Genomic DNA, 20,526 nt, shown 5'->3' with positions numbered 1-20,526 from the left:
ATATTTGCTTCAGGTTTACAGCAAAGTGAATTAGCGATACTTAATACGCATACCCATTCCTTTTTCCAGTATAAGTTGTTACAGAAGAGTAAGCTCTAGAGTAAGTCCTTGTTAGTTATCTGTTTTATATACAGTAGTGTGAGAATTATGTTTCTCTTAACTACTCAAACTTACCTGGCTTTGGAGCCTGGCCAGAAGCAGTAACCAATAATGGCTCATTCAGTAAACTCTGGCAGTGTACTTTGATAATGTTTTATAAGTATTATCTTGCTTAAACCTCATGATTATTATAAGTGATGGTTATTGTTATTCCCATTTTGCAGATGATGAAACAAAGGTTCAGAGAACCTAATTATCTACATTCAAGTAGCTAGTAAGGGATGGAACTGGAATTCCAGCCCAGATCTGTCTGAGTCCATTACTCATGCATATCATGTAACTTACATGAGGAGAGGAAGCTTGAGCTTGTTCACAGATGTGTACTATCCTTAGTACTTGCACCACTGTTTTCACGTTGTGACAAATTATCTCTATTTATAGACGATTTTTTTTTCCTTTTGGTCTGTTTGCCATTTCTTGGGCTGCTCCCGTGGCATATAGAGGTTCCCAGGCTAGGGGTCTAATTTGAGCTGTAGCTGCCAGCCTACACCGCAGCCACAGCAACACCAGATCTGGGCCTCATCTGCAACCTACACCACAGCTCACAGCAACGCCGGATCCTCAACCCACTGAGCAATGCCAGGGATGGAACCCGCAACCTCATGGTTCCTAGTCGGATTAGTTAACCACTGAGCCATGACGGGAACTCCAAGGTGATTTTTTAAAATATAAAACTTATTGAAAGGAATTGCGTGTTCCTCCTTGCTACTAAGTTTGGGAGTTTTTCACTCTACGTTTTTCTATTAAGTATTCTTCAGAAAGATTGGCTTATTTGTGGAATTTCATTGATCAGATGCTAGAATACAAAGAGAATATTCTTTGTTATGATTCTTTCACAAATATCCCTCTGCTAATTTCTTATTATGCCTGTTTTTTGTGTTTATTGTTCTGTCCTTTTTCATTATTGAGAACATAATGTTTCGGCCCAAATAGAACCATCCTTTTATCTTCTCCCCCACTTCCACCCTTTACCTCCTCCTTGCCACCCTAATTCACTAGAAAAAGTAAAATAAAAATAGTTTATCTTCTCAGAAATTGATAGCAGTGCCATGCAATTTAATTTGGTTTCAATAGTATCCTTATATTGGCTGAGAGATTGGTTGGTTGACTGGCTTCTTCCATTTTCATGTGCTCATCTAAGCATTTACTACCTTATAGGGACAGTACTTAAATAACCTATTTTCTTATGTTCATTTCACCCGTCCAGTTCAACAGAGACAAATTGATTTCTTTTTCATTTTGCTGACTACATTGTGGGAATTAATAATTGGTGACTTATTATGGAGGATAATTATAACTGATGGAACTTGGTCGGCAAAAACTGTCACTATCCATTGATGCCATGCAGAAGACAGTTTCAATCTGTTGGTCTCTGGACGTATTGACTTAAAATTATACTGAGACTCAACTAAATATAAAAATAATGTTCCTAGTTTTGTTATCAAATGAAGCTATAGCACTGCAGAAAGGAGTATTCATATAGTCTTTGTTGCCTCTCACTTCACCTCCCCCACCAAAGTCCTATCAGTGTATTTCATGCACGTGATATGTGTGTTATCCTAGTTTTACTATTATGGGATCTCATAGGGTCACATCTTGTTACTGTGAAATACAACTTCGTAAGAATAATGGCCTAGCTTTAGTTAATCTGGTATTTTAATCAGAACAACAGGGAACCTCCTCACATTGCCAGTAGAAGACACTTTGTCTTACACACACTACCATTTCCAGAATATCAGATATGAAACACACACACACACCTACAATGACACCAGTAAGGTTTTGGGTATTTTTGTTTCTGTTTTTTCCTTAGTTCTAGAAAATCCTTTTCTCCCCAGTCACAGGAAGACTGTCTTTGGCGTACAAAGACTAATTGATTATAAACACACCCTATTACCAACATTTTATCCTTCATAGGAACTTTTAGATTATTGCCTTGCTATTCTTTTCCTCCTCTCTTTCCCTCTTACTACTTTTGCCCGGAATTTGATACAGTTATCATAATCATAAAAGATCCTAACAAAAATTAAAATATTGTTATTATTAGCCTTTGCCCTTTAAAACCTAAAATTCCATGAGTAGAGAGTGCATGGCTGTGTCAAAATCATATGCCCCTTTGAGAATAGGAACCTGATATTCCTTATTTGTTGACTTAGTCTTACCCTGAAAGCCATGGTCTAATTAAGTAATTTTTTCCCCGTGAATTGACCTGACACACTTTTTACTAGCCTTCAGAAAAATCGTTTGGATTTAAGAAAAATATGAATGTCACTGTTTACTAAATATAGAAGTTTGTTTATAGTATCTTTACTCATATTTGGAGGACAGAGTATTTTAAATATATATATATATATATATACACACACACACACATATATATATACATATATATGTGTGTGTATATATAAATAAAGAAAGCAGTACTGCTGATCTTATGTAAGTATCTTATTCAAATATATGTGGGGAGTTTTTACTCATTTTTCTGTTATTATCCACATAATAATTTTCCAGGTTACTGAAGCTTATCTTTTTAAGCAACGTATTTTAGGCCCATAAGCCCTCTAAATCAGTGGTTTTCAAACCAAGCTGTACATTATAATTATATAGAGATCTTTAAACAAAACAAACCTGTATCAGCCCTGCAGCAGACCAATTAAATCAGAATCTTAGGAAGTGAATCCAAGGCATTATTTTTCTTAGTAGTATTTTCATTGTTGGTATTTATAATTTAAAAAATATTCTTAGGTGATTCTGATATGTGTCTGTGCTGAGAACCCTTCTTAAATAAGAACCTCTGTCCTGCTGTAAGCTTCTTTACAACAAAATGTTACTCTTGCAGCCTGACACATAGTGGAAACTCAAAAGTGTGATAAATAGTTTTAACCTTCTTGACCTTTTAAAAAATATGCATTTCCTTGCCCTTTAAAAGAGGGTTCCCTGGTGGCTCAGCAGGTTAAGCATCTGGCATTGTCACTGCTATGGCTCAGGTTGCTGCTGTTGCATGTTCCTTGGCCCCAGAACTTCCACATGCCATGGGTGCAGCAGCCAAAAACAAACAAACAAAAAACACAAAAAGAGAGGGTGTATGATGCATGGTTTTACTTTTTTTCTTAATGAATCAAGGTCATGCTTATGAAAATAATTTATTTTATTTTACTTTAATATGCTATATTAAAGTTTTTAAGAGGCTACCACTCAACTAATAATTATTGTGCCAGACACATTCAAGATCTATCACTGTACAAAATCTTGAAGCATCTCTGCTTTCCAGAAGCTGACATGCTAGCAGGGATAGATTGACAATAAAAATAAGTACATAAATTATATAGTACATTAGAAAGTAGTAAGTACTGTGACCAAAGAGGGGGGTGTGAAATTAGAGCAAAAAGTAAGGTCAGTAGTGCCAGGCATGGAATGTTGGAGTTTTCAGTAGAGTGGTTCTCCCTGAGATGACATTTGTACAGAGACTTGAAGGAAGTGAGAGACTGAGCCATTCTGTCATCCAGGGGACATGTTGAAAGCTGGAACAGCTTGGGGGAGAGGCCTTGAGACGGGAGCATGACTGAGGGGTTCAAGCAAACTGTAGGGAGTGGCTGGAGTGAAGTGAACAGGCAGGGGAGCAGCAGCCAGGAGAACCCAGAGGCACCGGGGGAGGCCCCAGTCGGTTAGGGCATCGGGTAGGCCCAAACGAACTATCTTAAGGACTTCATTTTTTTCTGAGTGAAAAAGGAGTCTTTGCAGTGTTTCTAACAAAGAGGGGCTTGATTGGAATTAGGTTTTAATGAAATCATTCTAGCCTCTGTGTTGAGCTAACTTGGAGTGGGGGATGGGGAATGGTAATAGACCAAAGATAGGCAGGTGGAGACTCCTCTGGTCCAGGAGTGAGCGATGGCTCTGACCAAGGAGGCTAAAGGCCTTCTTGATGGATTAGGTATTTAAGATATGAGAGAAAGAGAGAAGTCAAGGATTATCCTAGAGTTTAGGCTGTTGAGATAGTAAGGGCTATTTATTGCCTATACTAAATGTTTTCTTTCTTTTTTTTTTTTTTTTTTTTTTTTTCTTTCTTTTACCTTGGTATCAAGCTGTGAACTTTCATTTCTTACTGCTCTTACTGTGTCTCCTCTGATGGCCCCCGTCTCTTCTAAATTATCTTAATGTTAGTTTGTCTTCTGTAGACCAACAACCACAAAAGTGTTTAAAATCGTATGTAAAATAAGGTTGTTCATCTGACATAATAGGCTGTGTTCCTGTATTTAGGGATAAATCAGCCTCAGTGCCAGGACTTTTCACAGTTGCCTTCTCTTTTGAGGCCTTATACTTTCTTCTAGGTTGAGAGTATTCTGAATGATTTAAGTTTTCCTAAAGACTGAATTCCTTAATGAGAATTCATTGATATTTACATTTTTACTTTTTTTTTTTTTTTTTTTTTTGATCAGGCAAAAGAATGGACCCCAGCAGGAAAAGCAAAGAAAGAGAAACCTGATAAGAAATTTTACTCTGAATCTGAAGAAGAGGATTCTTCAGAGAGCAGCAGTGACAGTGGTGGGGTTTATAATTCATTGAGAAATATTGTTCACTGTAGTTTATATACTGTGCCTCCTGTAAAACAGTTAGGCCTAGAACAGAGTATTCAACAAGCAGGTTTAAATAAAACTTGTACTATTTTAATTCATTTCATTTACATATCATTGTTTCATTTTCAAATAATTTCTAACCCCCTTTTCCTTTGATCTTACCTCTTGGACATAGAACTAATAAAAGAGTTGAAATAGGAACTCATGCTTTCTGAATTCTAACCCACTCCCTCTGATATTCATTAACATATTGAGAAACCATAATTTTGGAGTTGTGGCGCAGCGGAAACAAATCGACTAGGAACCATGAGGTTGTAGATTCAATCCTTGGCCTTGCTCAATGGGTTAAGGATCTAGCGTTGCTGTGGTTGTGGCGTAGGCCAGCAGCTGTAGCTCAGATTAGACCCATAGCCTGAGAACCTCCATATGCCGAGGGTACAGCCCTAGAAAGCCAAAAAAAAAAAGTAATTTTATATTTGAGAAGCCTTTAGTGAGACCTTTAAAATTAACTTTATTTTATAAGATGCAAAGTTTATTTTATACCTTGAGCAATCTGTTTCTTATCCATTTTATACTCTTCTACATGAACCTGTATAGAGGTTCTTGTTCAGTCTTACCACTTGGGACGTGGCAGGGTCAGAATCTCAACTTGGACATTCCAACCTGAGAACTCATACTTTTCACCACTGTAAGCTATTCCAAAAGAATATAGACACTCGTAGTTAGTCCTCATAAAGAAGATATTATTTCCAATGTATTAGAACAGTATTTTAACTGGAGGTTATATTCCTGCCTGAGGACACTTCATCAGATAGTTCATGGGGAGGGATAAGAATTTGTCCTATCTAGGATGTGATTCTGCGCCTGTAATCATTTCAACTAGTAAAAAACTATGCTTCATGTTTAAAATATACATAAATGTCTATCTGTATCTCTTCTGTAAAGAGCCCTAGGATACCATAATTCATACATAAAACATTTAACTCTATAGCTCCTTAATGTAACTTTATCATTTCTTGGACCTCGAAAACTCCTTATACTAGCTAAAATAAGTTGTAGCTTTTTAATTAGTGATTTTCCTTTCTTGCCTTTGAATTTAGAAGTTTTTGAAGATGATTTGAATGGTTCATTTCCCTCTCAAAATTTGTTCCTGAGGAGATTCATCAGTTCCTTCTGTTTCTCTCAATAAAATTTCCCATTATAAGGAGGGGAGTTGAATATTATTTCTTTATCCTTCTATCATCCTTACAATCATGCCTTAAAAAAAAAAAAAAAAAGTTTTTGCCATAGCTAAGGGTTTGAAAAGCAAGATACTCTCAGATTTGGTTTACATGGCTCATCTTTTCTTTGCCTCTCTGTCTCTACTTGGTCTCAGAGTGCCATCTGTGTCTAGTGCCTCCCTCGGTGCTCAGCCTGCTGCGGGGTGCCCGAGGGCGGAAACGGAAAATGTTAACAAGTGGGGTTCCCTCAACTAAAATTCAGCATCCAGTTTCATTTGTGATGAATGCTGACACTTAGTTGTGTCCTTATGTATAATTAAATGGCTATAAATCATAGAGTGTCTGGTGATTTTTTTTTCAGAGAGTGAATCTGGAAGTGAAAGTGGAGAACAAGACGAGGAAGGAGACAGCAGTGAGGACAGCAGTGAGGACTCCAGTGAGCACCAGAGTGAGAGTGGAAGTGAGTCAGAAGCAGAAAACAAAAGAGCAGGCCAGAAGAGCTCCAGAACCAAAGGAAAAAGGTGATTCATTCTGTTCAGGATTTCCTTCCAAAATATTCTGTGGTATTTTCCCCCAGGCTAACACTGAGTGAGAAAACAGTGTGTATTTTTTCCCAAATAGATTTTAACTCTCGTAATATTAATTTAAAATACTAATTCACATTATTTTCCTACTTGAAATGCTCAGTTTTCATTTTGAACTTGAACACATCTTGGGGTTACATTTTGAAAATTGGTGTAACCTTGGAACGCTGAGTTAAGTGATCAAGCAGTCGGTATGAAACACTTAATTACCTTTTGAAGCAATTTTGCTGAGGACTAAAATTAAATCCTTCAACACTTTGCCATTATGTAACTAAGACAATTGATTTTTCTAAATAATGTTATATTAAAAAGATTATGATTCAAATATTAGAGTCAGGGGCTGTGAAGGAAGACGGTCATAAGATATTTAAGCGTTAGCGCTTTTTAAGATCTCCCATTATCAACAACATTATCAAGTATTAAAGTGTCATTAAAATTTTGAGTAATTGGGGCTAATACCTTGGATTGTCTGAGTCTGTTTTCCTCGCTGCTGTCAGTGAGTGGCCTCTGCAGACACGATGGCCCTTTCCCCGGGAGCCTGTGCCCGCTCACTTGATGAGCTTGCAGCCCAGCTCAGTCGTGGCTGACAGCACTGATTGGGGCGCAGTACGCTCTCTGCTCCTTTTATTACAGACAGTAATTAAAGCAGCTCGCCCTGCCACTTCCATAACAAACACAGCATAATGCCCTAATTATGACTTTATTAATTTAAGTCAGGATTTAATGATTTTAAAAGTGATTTATATTGTTTTTCCTGTTCAGAACAAATGAAATCTGTAGGTTAAATTAATACAGGCTTTTCATCATTGCAAAGTTAAAAAGCTAGTTACCAGTAAATTCTTTTCATTAGATTAACATCTGAAACTCTAAGCAGTAAGGTAAACAGTAATTACCCATCAAGATTGAATGATGCATAACAAAATAACACTTTTACCTTTAAAATCTTATCTTAAAAGCTAGACGTTAAATATATTCAGATTTCACTCACTTGTTGCAACAGGGGAGTTACTTGGTTTGTAATAAACTTTTTCCTCGAGAGAAGTTCTGTGTTTCTGGTTTAATATCAGAGTGTCTATGATTATGTAGTTTTTAAAAAGTGTCTTATTTCTTAGCAAGGGAAAATTTTGTTCAGTGCACTACATATCTGTTCCCGCAGCAAGAGCATATTATGCTAGAAGTTTATAATCATTAATTATATTAGTTTCATTACATTTTCTTCAGAAAGAGGCTTTTCTTTTTACCCATGTTTGGATTTTAAAGAATTGTTTTTTATGCCGAAGGGGATCTCAGATACATTCTAAACCTTATATTTTCAAGCACATGTTTTAACCACTACATGGAGGATAGTAAATTGCCATTCTTTGCTAGGGGGAAAAAACAACAATGTACTTTTTAGTCATCAAATATAATTACATGTGCTCTGAGATGTTACCATGACTCCATTTTTAATAAACAGCAATCATATTTCCTCCACAAAAATCAATTCAAGGAAATATCGATTCTTCCCTTGCCTCACCACTCTCCCCCTGACCCCGCTGTGTTTTTCTGCCTGTCTCTTAGAATTTTTTTTTAATGCTTTGCCAGTATAACCGTATGATAATTTTTAAAGCTAAGGAGCTTTAAATATTTTTAGAACCACCCTTTAGTAATCATAATTATGACTAAATTTGAATTTAATACCCTAGAGTATTTTCATTTTAAAGGAGAAAGTATAGCGTAGTGGAGAAAATATGATCTTTAGAGTAAGACAGACTTGAGTCCAGATTCCAATTCTGCCTCTCCTGGCTGTGTGCTCTTGAGCAAGTTACTTAACTTTCCTGAATATTATAGGATAATAATGCATCCAGTAAGAATATGTTGAATCATCTGAATTGGATAATGACTTAGGAAGTGCCTAACAGTGCCTGGCACAAGATAGATTTAAAAAAAAAAAAAAGTGCTGTGCTGTGTTTTGTTTTGTTTTTTTGCTGTGCCTGTAGCACACAGAAGTTCCTGGGGCAGGAACCAAACCTGAGCCACAGCAGTGACCCAGGCTGCTGCGGTGACAGAGCCAGATCCTCAACTCGCTGTACCACAAGGGAACTCCATAAAGCGGCTTCTTAAAACAACACATACATACACATATAGTAAAGAAAACTAGGCTTTCGATTTTGAGAAAATAAAAGACTTCAAGGTATCTCTCTTCCCCTGAGAAAAGACCTTTTGGCTGCCTTACATTTTATCTTTTCCCCTTGGAGAACTACTCCCTTTCTGCCTACTTTACTGTTCCTTTTCAGTGCAGGTGTCTCTTCCTCTAGAAGCATTCCCAATCTTGCTCAGGTTTGTTTATTACTTACTGTACTTTATTATCACTGCTGGTCTTCTCCATTGGACTGTAGACTCTTTAAGAGAGGTACACAGAGATCCTCTCTATCTTACTAACCATTGTCATCCTTAGCACCTAACATGGTGCCAATGCATGCTGGGCAGTCAGTAAATATTTGTTAAATGAGGGAGTGAGTGAACAAATGAATGAATAGCAACAGCACTTAGGTTAGATTATTTGGTATTTTAAAAGTTTATATTTGATTATCTTACATTTTTAGTAAGACTTAGTACATTAGAAGAATTCTTTTTTGAACTGGTTAACATTTTCTCATTAATGTGTTTAAGGGTCACATTTGGAAACATGTAAATAATTTTCTTGGACAGAAAAGAATCTATAAAATGTAAGTCTACTTTAGCAAAATAGATGTATATTTAAATTTATTAATGAACACCTAGTATTTTGAGACAGTGTTTTAAAATCAGCCTAAATATCTTTGAATTAATTTTTGCACCTAATGTGTACCCCTGGTAAATCAAACATTTAATTATTACTCTATTTATGATATCATTTAGTATTACTTTAAGACCTTTTGCGTTTGAAGTATGCGTGGTGTGGTATAATGGATTTTGAATAGGTTCTAATGTATTTGGTTATAGGTTATACTACCTTTATTATTTTTCAATTTTTTTTCTTTTTCTTAATTTTTTTATCATAGCTGATTGGTAATACTACCTTTTTTATTATTTCATTAATATGTTCTGGAATTTTAAAACCACTTTTATTGTCTTTTTTGCACTAAAAAATGGTCCTTGGTGAAATATACTTCTCTAGTAAGGATTTTGACTCATAGGCAAATGGACAAATGGTAGCACTTGTCATTTGATTTTTCAAACTGCTTAAACTTGATTATGTAAGAATTCAACATTTTAAAATATTATTCTGCATAGAGATTCTGAAGATGTGGATAAGGAAAATGAAAACTCTAAAACTTCAGATTCCTCCGATGCTGAATCTAGTTCAATAGAAGGCAGTTCTTCAGGTTCTGAATCAGAATCAGTATCTGAAAGTGAATCTGAATCAAGAAAAGTTACTAAGGTAAGAGACTATACATTCGGTATAACTGAAAATAAATATTGTCATAGCCTTTTCCTAATTAAGAGTAAATGTTTCTGAAAATTTGTGTTTTGTTGAAAATCGAGAAACCAGAACATGATTTTAACATCATCACTGACAACTGAAATAAACATCGTCTTTATTTATCTACACCTGTGATTTTTTTTTTCTAGATTATCACTTGGCACAGCTCTGCAGAGAAATTACAAACTTTCTTTAACCTCACCCTTTCCAACCAAAATTAGAGGCTTCTGTGTTATGAGTACAGCATTTTTGTTCAAGGCCAGGATGTGACAAGAAAGGCTTTTACCAAAGGGGATGTAAAGGATGTGACAGAAATTAGGCAAAGGAATATAAATGTACATGCATCATAAGAAATTGAGACTAACATGCTTTTTAAAAAATATTAGGCACTTTGGATAATAGAGTTTTTTTAAAGGTTTAGTTAAAGGGTGTACATTCTTATAGTCAATAAAAATGCATTCGCTATGTATTTTTAAAACAAACGCAAGAACTCCTTTTGTAATAGAATGATAATGCTTTTTTATATAATATTTGTAACACTAAAACTTGTGTTTACTTAGCAGAAAAAATAAAACCATGCATTGGAAAAATGTAGTTTTTAATTCAAAATTCAGACCTAACACATATCTTTCTGACCTTTGTTATTCCCTTCTTCTAAATGGATCATGGTGATGCTAGGTCTCAAGTGGAGTAGTTTCTTACATAAATATGCTATTCCATATGTTGAAAATATGGTCACACATTGCCTTTTATTGAATTCAATTTCTTTTTAAGCCACCATTTTTTTTCATTTACTCTAGTAACACGAATAAGTCATCTGAGTAGCCAAATATGAAAATGAATTCATCAATGTAATAGTTGCCTCCCCCATCCAGAGATTTATTGAGGAGAGACATTTTTTTAACAAGAGTAAGCGTATTTAAATATTATCTTGATTACCTTATATCAAATATTCTTACATATAGTAAAACCTATTTTATTTTATTTATTTATTTTCTTGTCTTTTGTCTTTTCAGGGCCACTCCAGGGGCATATATAGGTTCCCAGGCTAGGGGTCCAGTCGGAGCTACAGCTGCCAGCCTACACCACAGCCACAGCAATGCCAGATCTGAGCTGCGTCTGCGACCTACACCACAGCTCACGGCAATGCCGGATACTTAACCCATTGAGCAAGGCCAGGGATTGAACCCACAACCTCATGGTTCCTAGTCAGATTTGTTTCTGCTGCACCACGATGGGAACTCCACATATAGTAAAACCTATTTTAACCTGAATTTATATTTAAAACTTTTGTCTATATACAGTAAGTATATAATCTAAGATTTTTATTTTTCAAAAATTCATGTAAAATCCCAAGACAATTTTTGGCTTACTAATCTGGCTTCTTGTAAAAACTTATCACACAGCGAGTTTGACATCCTCTTGCTTCCTACTTACATTAAATTATAGAAACCTTAAGATGTTATTTAAAATAAAAGAGCTTTAGAAGTTGAGAGTAGGTACAACCTGGAATAAAATATCAGTGTTTTTTTATTTTATTTTATTTTTTGCAAATCAATCCAACTTTTTTTTTTAATTAATTTATTTTTTTTTTATTTTCCCACTGTACAGCAAGGGGATCAAGTTATTTTTTAAACAGCAGACAAATTAAAGAATGTCAAGTGGTTGAAATTAAAGTGAGTTTTCTTAAGAAGTTTTGTAAAAATTGAAAAATTGTACACTTTTGTGCCTGTGTGGTATTAGAAGCAGAGCATTAGGAGCCAGTTAAAATGCCACAGGGGTGCCCCAGGTCAGAGATTCAGTTTGTTTCTTCTTTGTGACTTTCAGTGATAAGATTGAATATCTTAATGGTTGAAAATATTTTATTGTAGAACATCAGTAAAAAATTTCAAAGTGTTGCAGTGAGCTTCTTGAGAAAGTCAGGTTTTACTCACATTGATGATAGTTTTATGTCGATGTGTTTTGCTTAATAGCTTATTTTCTGTATGTTATAATGCTTTTCCTGTTTGTAACAGGCAGATAGGAGTATTTGTTTTAATTTATTAGTTGGAATATTTTCCACCTTGGAACCACTATAGCTATTTTTTTCTATTTCTTCAAGGATTTGAAGTATACCGTGCATTTACAAGTGTACCAATTTTCTAATAATGGGCAACTCTATAATTGTTGAAAAGTCCTTCTGCACCAAGTGTTGTGGCTTCTGCTTTAAATTATGAGTAATGAAGGCAGATGGTGGCTGCTTTACCTTAATTTAGCATGACAGTATATTAGTGCTGAAAATTCATATGCCTTAAATCTGGAGCCCAACTAAATCTATACTTTTGCTCTTTCTTTTCTTTCATTTGGACACTGTATTTTGGGGATATTGAGCATGAAAATGGGGGCTTGGGGGTACCTTGAATATATGGTTTTGAAAACAGTTCATTTTATGGTGGTCCTATGAATCAGGTGTAGTGTTCTTCTTGTTGGAAGATAGCTTTATGCTTCAGTTTCCTCATCTGTAAAGTAGAAATGCTAATACCTACTCTTCTTCTTTCATGTGCTGTTATTAAAATATCAAATATCAGAGATCAGTATAAAGCACTGTATAAAATATCAAACAGCAGTATTAACATTTTTTAACTTGAATATTAATTCCCTGAGAGACCAAGAGTATTAGAGTTGTAGAACACCAGTGCTAAAAAGAATTGAATTTCTTTTGTAATTCTTAAGTCTCTTGCATTTTTCACTGTTTTTGTATCATTCAGGATAGGAATTAACATTCAGGTGTGACCCCTTAGCTGCAGCCTGTGATCTCATCCACTTTGTGCAGAAGACCAGGCAGCCATTCACTCTGAGCTGCTCCTACCTCTGTGCTCTCTGATACACACTGTTTCCTGTTCTTTGACTATAGCTCTGAGTAAACCATCCTTATCCACTTAGTTGAGAATAAGTCCTTTTTCCTTTGGCCATGTTTCGTTGGTAATCATCTGCATCTTCTGCACCTTCAATCTCATTTTTCACTGATCCGTCCTCCACCAGCCAAAGCACTCAAGTCTTTCCTAGCATTTAAAGAGAGAAGGGGAAGGGAGTAGAATAGAGAAACAGAGGATGTGTCAGAGGGAGAGTTTAGAAAAATCGTCTAGGAGCTCCCGCTGTGGCGCAACAGGTTCAGTGGCGTCTTAGGAGCCCTGGGACTCAGGTTTAATCCCTGGCCAGCAGGGGCTGAAGGATCCAGCTGGGGATGCAACTGCAGATCAGATCTGATCCCTGGCCTGGGAGCTTGGTATGCCCGAGTGGTGGCCAAAAATAAAAAAAAATTTAAAAAATTTTAAAAAAAGGAGGGTGGGAGGAATGCAGAGAACAGAAGACTGGGTATTCTCCAGGAACTTATCTCTTAGCCCAGTTATTTCTTAATCCCTTTTTTCTTTCTTTTTTTTTTTTTTTTTTTGGTCTTTTTGTCTTTGTTGTTGTTGTTGTTGCTATTTCTTGGGCCGCTCCCACGGCATTAATCCCTTTTAAATTGGTTTCTGCTCCTATCACCTCCTACAGATACTGCTCTCTGAAAAGTTGGCCATGATCTTTCTCCAAACCCATTGATCTTCTCTTAGTTTATCCTTCTCTTTTTATATGACTATTCCCCTGCTACTTAAAACTCCCTACATTCTTTTTTTTTTTTTAACTTCTCTGGCCCTGTAATCTTTTGATTGCTTTACTTTTTACTCGCTTATGACACCTGAGGATGAACATTGCCCAGAGTTAGTCTTAGTACACATTCTTTTCAAAAATATTAATTGATATGAATTAATTTATTTTAGTTCTTTTTTCCTGTACATTTTCCTATTATGAGACTCATTAACTTTTTAGCATCTGCTAAAACATTTATGTGAATTACTTTTTCTTTTCTTTTTTTTTTTTTTTTTTTTTTGTCTTTTTTTTGCCTTTCCTAGGGCCACTCCCACGGCATATGGAGGTTCCCAGGCTAGGGGTCTAATCAGAGCCATAGCCACCAGCCTACGCCAGAGCCACAGCAATGCAGGATCCGAACTGCGTCTGCAACCTACACCACAGCTCACAGCAACGCCAGATCGTTAACCCACTGAGCAACGGCAGGGACCGAACCCGCAACCTCATGGTTCCTAGTTGGACTCGTTAACCACTGCGCCACGATGGGAACTCCGTGAATTACTTCTAAAATAATACTTCTAACTAAATCCCTAAAACTCTTTTTTTTTTTTTCCTGGCCATGGCATATGGAAGTTCCCAGGCCAGGGATCAAATCCAGGCCGCAGCTGCAGCAACGCCAAATCCTTAGCCTGCTATGTCATAGCAGGAACTGAAACACTAACTTTTCTTTCCAAGTTCAAACCAAATTCTTAGATCTCTCAGGAGCTACTGGTTTCTCAAACCTAACGTAGCCAGAAGACAGGCGCTACCATTTGACACCAACATGCTTTTTATTCTCCCAGATTTGTAGCCCCATAATTGGCTTTGACTCCTCCCTCATCCTATATGTTTACACAATTGCCGAGTCTTAGAGTCTCTGTGTATTATTTCTCATATCTGTTTCTTCTTATCCTACCACCACCATTGTAGATCAGCTCTTCATTACCTTGCCTTTGGTCATCCTCAGACACTTCCCCACCTCCAGTCCTTCCATAGGGCTGCCAGATTAATGTCAGCGTTACCTATTAATGGTGCCCCATGGTCATTTGAGTTCAGTAAACTTCTCAGTCTAGCATGTCAAAACCCACTTTTCCAGTCTTAACTCCCTTTGTGTTCTCATCCCAATAGACTCTTTGTGGTTCTTGTAAAATGCTATGTGCTTTTCTGTTTCTGTGCCTTTCTTCTTCCTTTTGCATCGTTTTTCTTATTACAGAAAATATAAGCTGAGAAGAAAGTGACCCTTCAAGGGTAGTCCCTCTGCTTCTACTTGAGAATGACTGCATGAATTGAAGAATTTTATTGACTAAGGGTATTACTCCCATGAATGGTGTAGGGACAGTCGTGAGAAGCACTGTTGAGCTGTTTATGTTCCTAAAGTGTTTGCCAATCAGCACCATACCCGAGCGTATCCATAAGACACAAAACTAGTCAAACATTCTGTTGTCATGTATGTTTGTTTGTGTTACTCATTGGGAGGTATGCTGGTTTGAAGTCACATATTATCATTAATGACCAAAGAAAATTATCTTGTTCTTCAGGTGCAGTTACTTTGAGGGGCAAGCATATTTTTATTTATAGATGTTCTTTTCTGAACCAAATTTAATAAATATTTTAATTTGAGCCTAATTCTTTTTATGAAATAATTATTTTCTCCTGGGTAATAACTGTAACAAAATGAGTTTTAATAGTTCTGTATTCTCAGTGCTTTCACATACTTTACAGTGTTTAGGAAACATTTTTTTCTTTATCTAACCTAGAATTCCATGTTCTTATTACCAGCCAGTAAGTTAAAGTGTGCCTACTTACTGTAGTTATTTCCACTGTCACCTTATTAGTCCCACTATTCACACCTTAACTGATACAACAGTTCTGATTATATCTTTAGTGTGTGTTTACCCACTGCTGAAGATTTAATCTGTAGTTAAAACAATAAAAATTTCAAGTCATGATTATAATTTTATGTTTTCTATATTAAGAGCATTTTAATTATATAAATGTCATAAAGCATAATCTTATCAATGAGGACTTCCCTATGTTTCAGTGAGTTAAGGATCGGCATTGTCACTGCTATGGCTCTTGTTACAGCTGTGGCATGGGTTTGATCCCTGGCCTAGGAACTTTTGTATACCGCAGGCATAGCACACACACACACACACACACACACACACACACAAAACCTTATCAATGAAAAATGAATGTATTTAACATACTTGTACTAATAGCATTCCCATATTTGAATCAAAATTAAGATTAATATGCATACTAGCTTTGAGAAAAATACTACCATGGATACCTACCAAGGTTTGAGATGCTTTTGTTGGTGATCGTTATCACAGGTTATAGGAATCTCACTTCACTAATCCCTTTTTGAGAGATGCAAAGCAACTAATTCAGTCTTCCTCACCTGGTCTTTGGACTGGTCACTGGCCTTGTGACTGGTGTCCAAAGGTCAGTAAATGTCAAGATAACCTCAATAAAAGGTGTACCATATGAAAGATTCTTAGGTATGAAATAAATATGGGATGTGGTGTGAATAGATTGTAGATAAGAGTGAAAGGAACTATTTTCTGATTCGTTTTCTGCCCTATTTGTGAAGTAGGAAACAAGTTTAGGCTGCATTTTCCCTAGTATTTATTATTGTTGCAATTACATAACTTCTGTGAAGATTGTAGAATATTGGTTTTTACTCTGAGAATTCAAAGCCTTGCCTCTTTCAATTTCTGCCTTTCCCAGTTTAGTTCATATTTTAAGTTCTCCAGAACAGAAATATCATTTCACTTCAACTGAGATCTTTAAATCGAAGTGAATGCCTTTTTAAGCAAGGTTTCTTATTGAAATAGGGATAATCTAATAGAGAAGATTTGTTTAACAGTTTAGACTTCTTTTTAACTTACGTAGAAGTCTCAATTTACTGGCCATGTGCTTTTGTTTTAAAGCACAGTCCGAAGTGTGAGCCTCATGTTTTTTTAAATCAAATTTGTTAGATAACTGGAAGGCAAGAGTGTCATTAAATTGTCTTTGGTTGGTAATTCTAACTGAAAATATTTCATGCAAATACCTTGCCCTGTGAGGCTAGAAATAAGCCTTGAATTTCAAAGCATGGTATGACTTTGACAAACTTTACCTACTGTTTATCCTGTTTTATAGTTTTAAATTTTAAACCTCTTTATAATGGTTTCCTCTTAGGAAGCATGTTTGATGCTTGTTGTGTCAGTTCTTTTTTCTATTGCTTTTTTAAAATCAGGATGAAGATGAACATGCATAACAGATTTTTTAAATCTGTGTAAGATATATTAGTACATTTTTTTATTATTATTTGAACCTTAAGAAGTATTTCCAGGATCTTTTGTTTACTATTTGAAATGAAATATATTAAATAAAAATCAGTTTGTTAACCCCGTGACTTTGTATTTCATTCTGAAAATGTTGGTGTGTTGAGGTATATAGTCGAGTACCATAGAAACAAAATGGAGATTTGAGGATGGTGAATTGATAACTAGGTATTTTTGTAGTGAGATTTTAAGATCAGTTACTGTTGTCCTTATAAAAGTCTAATATAGTCACTCAGCTGTTAAAAACCTAATCCTCTATTTAAAAAAAATATACAAAAACAAATTGTCTATCTTTCTGCCTGATCTCTTCTCAAGTACTAACACAATGGAAACAGTGGGTGATCTGTCAATGTGTTTGGTTTGTCAATGATGGTTTTGTATAAATATTGGGAGGGTAAGAAATAAAATTCACACAGTAAAATATGATTTCATCTGCCTTTTCTCTGCAGCTCCATGGCTCATGCTGCGGTGTGAAATTCTCATTTTACACACTTTGCAGGCGGAGCACATGAATTATGCATTGAGCAAGAAAAATCTCCTGCCTCAAGTCCTATATGCATTTACCCAGGTTCTGTCTCTATTACCAAGATGAATTGCAAATGGAGAAATGTTTGATGGAATAGGGCTCTTAACTTCTTTGTTTAGAATTCAGATTTTTATTTTTATAGTAGATAGTTTAAGTATGAAAATGTTTTGAACTTAGTGTGGATTTTTTTAAATGAAGAATGAAATATAATATAAGAGAGGAATGCCAAACACATCACGAGGCTTTTTATTGTCTTGATTCAGAATGCAAGGCTTTTTCAGTTCAGTAGAAATGACCATTATCTATTGCTAATGTTATATTTCAGTCACTGGTTATTTGCTGTACTTAGAAAGTCAATGAAATTCTGTCTTTTTGAGAGCCTTTTTTCTTTTTGTTTTAGGCTTCTCATAAGAGATTATGCCAGTTTCACATGCAGCTCTGTCCTGTGTTGTATGTGCCTGATGTGTATTTAATAGATATTGTTACACACGCTTAGCTGTGAAGTAGAAAATAAGGTATATAGACTTGCCTCCTGCTTTAACTTTGTCTTGATTTGATAGGTTTCTAATTTTTCAGGTGGGGAGGTTACAGTTCCATAAAGGCAGTCATGCACCATTGTAGCTTATAGGAAGCTACACCCATTGTGCTCAGCATAGCATTTTGATAAGTCGCATGGTGATAAGCTCCTTTTGAGATATGTTCTTTCTTCACAGGAATGATACTCTAGTTGAGATGGCATATTCATTCTGAATGTGTTTTTTTTACTTGCAGCTTTTACATTTCAGCTTCAAAACTAACATTTCTTTTATTCTTTTCCCCAGTCCTGGAAATTGTTATTTATTTCAGGTATGGAGAGAGGGGCATGTGTTATTTGTTTAGTTTTTAAAAAAACAAAAATTAAAACCCATCTAGATGATTTGGAGCTTTCGGTGGCAGAAATAATTATTTTGAGGAAGAAAATCAATGCAGATATTCTTAGTGTTTTAGTGTGTATTGATGTACAATCCTTAAAAATACGTTTTCTGAGTATTGGCGTAAGAGAAAAAACAAGCAGGACTTAAAATCATTTTAAAATGTTACCTGACGTATTATTTATCTTGTCCATGTATGTGTACTGTTGTAAGAGCTCTAACACCATATGGACTTTAAATGATGCTAATGTATCTTTTGCTTTAGTGGTACCTTTCTATAGTTAGAGAAATCAAAAATATTTTAATAATTCACATTAACAATCAGTTGTAATTGTAAACTCCTTTGGTAGATTACAAGTTATCTGTCTGACTGTGTTACTTCCATTACTTAGAGTCCTCTACCTGCTAAGAGTTCCATACATATATACAGAATGAATGCATGAACAGAAGTACTTTGGCACAAACATAAGTTTTGGCCTTTAAATTAAGGTTCGGCGTAAAAAAAGGATTGATCATAAAGAAGTAACCATGACCCATATACATCTATAACACCCTTAATCCTTGTTGGTCTTTAATTGTTTATACTACTACTCAGTACTGAACCTTATTTATTCTTTTATTCTTTTTTTAAATTTTTTCATATCACACATCTTTTCTGAATCTAACCAAACTGTGAGTACCTCAGTTTAGAGATCTAGTCCGTAGGTCAAAAATATAGTATCCTGGATAAGCAAATCTGAGGTGGAAGAAATCCTAATTATATGCACATGTGTTTGAAATATTTATTCTCACCAAAGGAAAGTAGGAAAGAAAGTAAATGGATTCTTTTCAACCCTAAAGAGCAAGAGCCTGAAAATGTTATTTATAGGTTTTAGTGACTACCTTTGGCAAAAGAAGTCTAATGCAACCCAGTGTTGAAATGTAAAGTACTTAATACAATGCCTGTCACAAACTCTCTCTCCACAAGGCTAATCTATCACAAGTCTGTTGACAATTTCAGAGCTAAGTGTATTTACCCAAGCATTTCTTTTTCTTAAATCAACTTGTTTAAAAATTATTTGGTGGGTAGTTCGCATTGTGTCTGAATGGGTTAAGAACCTGACTGGTATCCATGAGGATGTGGTTTCCACGTCCAGCCTCACCCAGTGGCTTAAGGATCAGCCTTACTATGAATTGTGGTGTAGATCACAGATGCCTCTCGGATCCAGTGTTGCTGTGGCTGTGGTGGAGGCTAGCAGCTGCAGCTCCGATTTGATCCCTAGCCTGGGAAGTTCCATAGCTGCAAGTGCAGCCCTTAAAAAAAAAAAGGAAGAAAGGATTTAAAAGATGAAAAAAACAAAAAATAAAATTATGTGGGGGAATGTTTGTATTGTACACTTTCTACCACAGAGCGCCGTATTAGATTTTTATGTTTGCAGAAAGTTGTCAGATTGTAAAATAAATATTTACTTTTAAATTTTCTCCTGAAGGTCCTTTATAATCTCTAAATTAAAAATAATTTAAAATAGCGGTTTGCATGGTGGAGAAGAAATACTGTATGCCAACTGAAGTAAAAATTTTGCTTCAAAAAAATTTCGCATAAACATGGAAGCTTAATTTAATTATTTCTTTTGGAAGGCAAAGCAAAAGAAAAAAATGTTTTGAAATGATAAAGACTACTTCATGGATTTTTAAATAACATGTACAATAAAAGGAAATATTTCTTATTTTACAGGAGAAAGGGAAAAAACCAAAGCAAGATGGAAATCCTCTTACCAAAGATGTTTCACTTCTAGATCTAGATGATTGTAAGTATTAAAATTTAAATTTTTCCTTCTATGCTTAATAGTAGTATTTTTCCTTTTTATAGTACCTTCAGTTACATGTCTCAAAATAAATCAGTATCTATTATGAAAGGTTTATAGGTGAAAAGGCAATAAAAAATTTTAAATGAGTTCTGTTAGTATTTTTTTCCTTTCATTCAGTGTTATCAATTTTGTATCACCTGAATAAATATAATTGAGCAAATAAAAGTGCACCAAATGCATTTTAACTTTTTTTTTTAGGGCCATGCCTGTGGCGTTTGGACGTCCCCAGGCTAGGGGTTGAATCAGAGCAGTAGCTTCCGGCCTACACCACAGCCACAGCAAC

General features: G+C 35.5%; 1 protein-coding gene across 5 annotated transcripts in view; it reads left to right on the top strand.

Moving 5' to 3' along the window:
• The window catches only part of AP3B1 (adaptor related protein complex 3 subunit beta 1), a 267,807-nt gene that overhangs the window by 168,769 nt on the left and 78,512 nt on the right, over positions 1-20,526 (top strand). For 2 of the 5 annotated variants that reach the window (XR_014834747.1, XR_014834745.1), the window contains exons 18-21: positions 4,596-4,701; positions 6,315-6,474; positions 9,793-9,940; positions 20,111-20,451. Coding sequence is in view for 2 of the 5 variants with exons in the window: in XM_021076471.2 (XP_020932130.2) it covers positions 4,596-4,701; positions 6,315-6,474; positions 9,793-9,940; positions 20,111-20,183 (487 nt within the window). In the remaining 3 variants the exon portion in view is untranslated. 5 annotated transcript variants of the gene reach the window in all.

Source organism: Sus scrofa, chromosome 2, assembly GCF_054392235.1.
Source record: "Sus scrofa isolate SSC_HxYL_T2T_F1_AM1 chromosome 2, Sscrofa_HxYL_maternal_Yorkshire_Landrace_v2.0, whole genome shotgun sequence".
NCBI classification, from domain to species: Eukaryota; Metazoa; Chordata; class Mammalia; order Artiodactyla; family Suidae; genus Sus; species Sus scrofa.
Note: the sequence above shows the minus strand (reverse complement) of the source record. Positions and strands in the feature narration are given on the sequence as shown.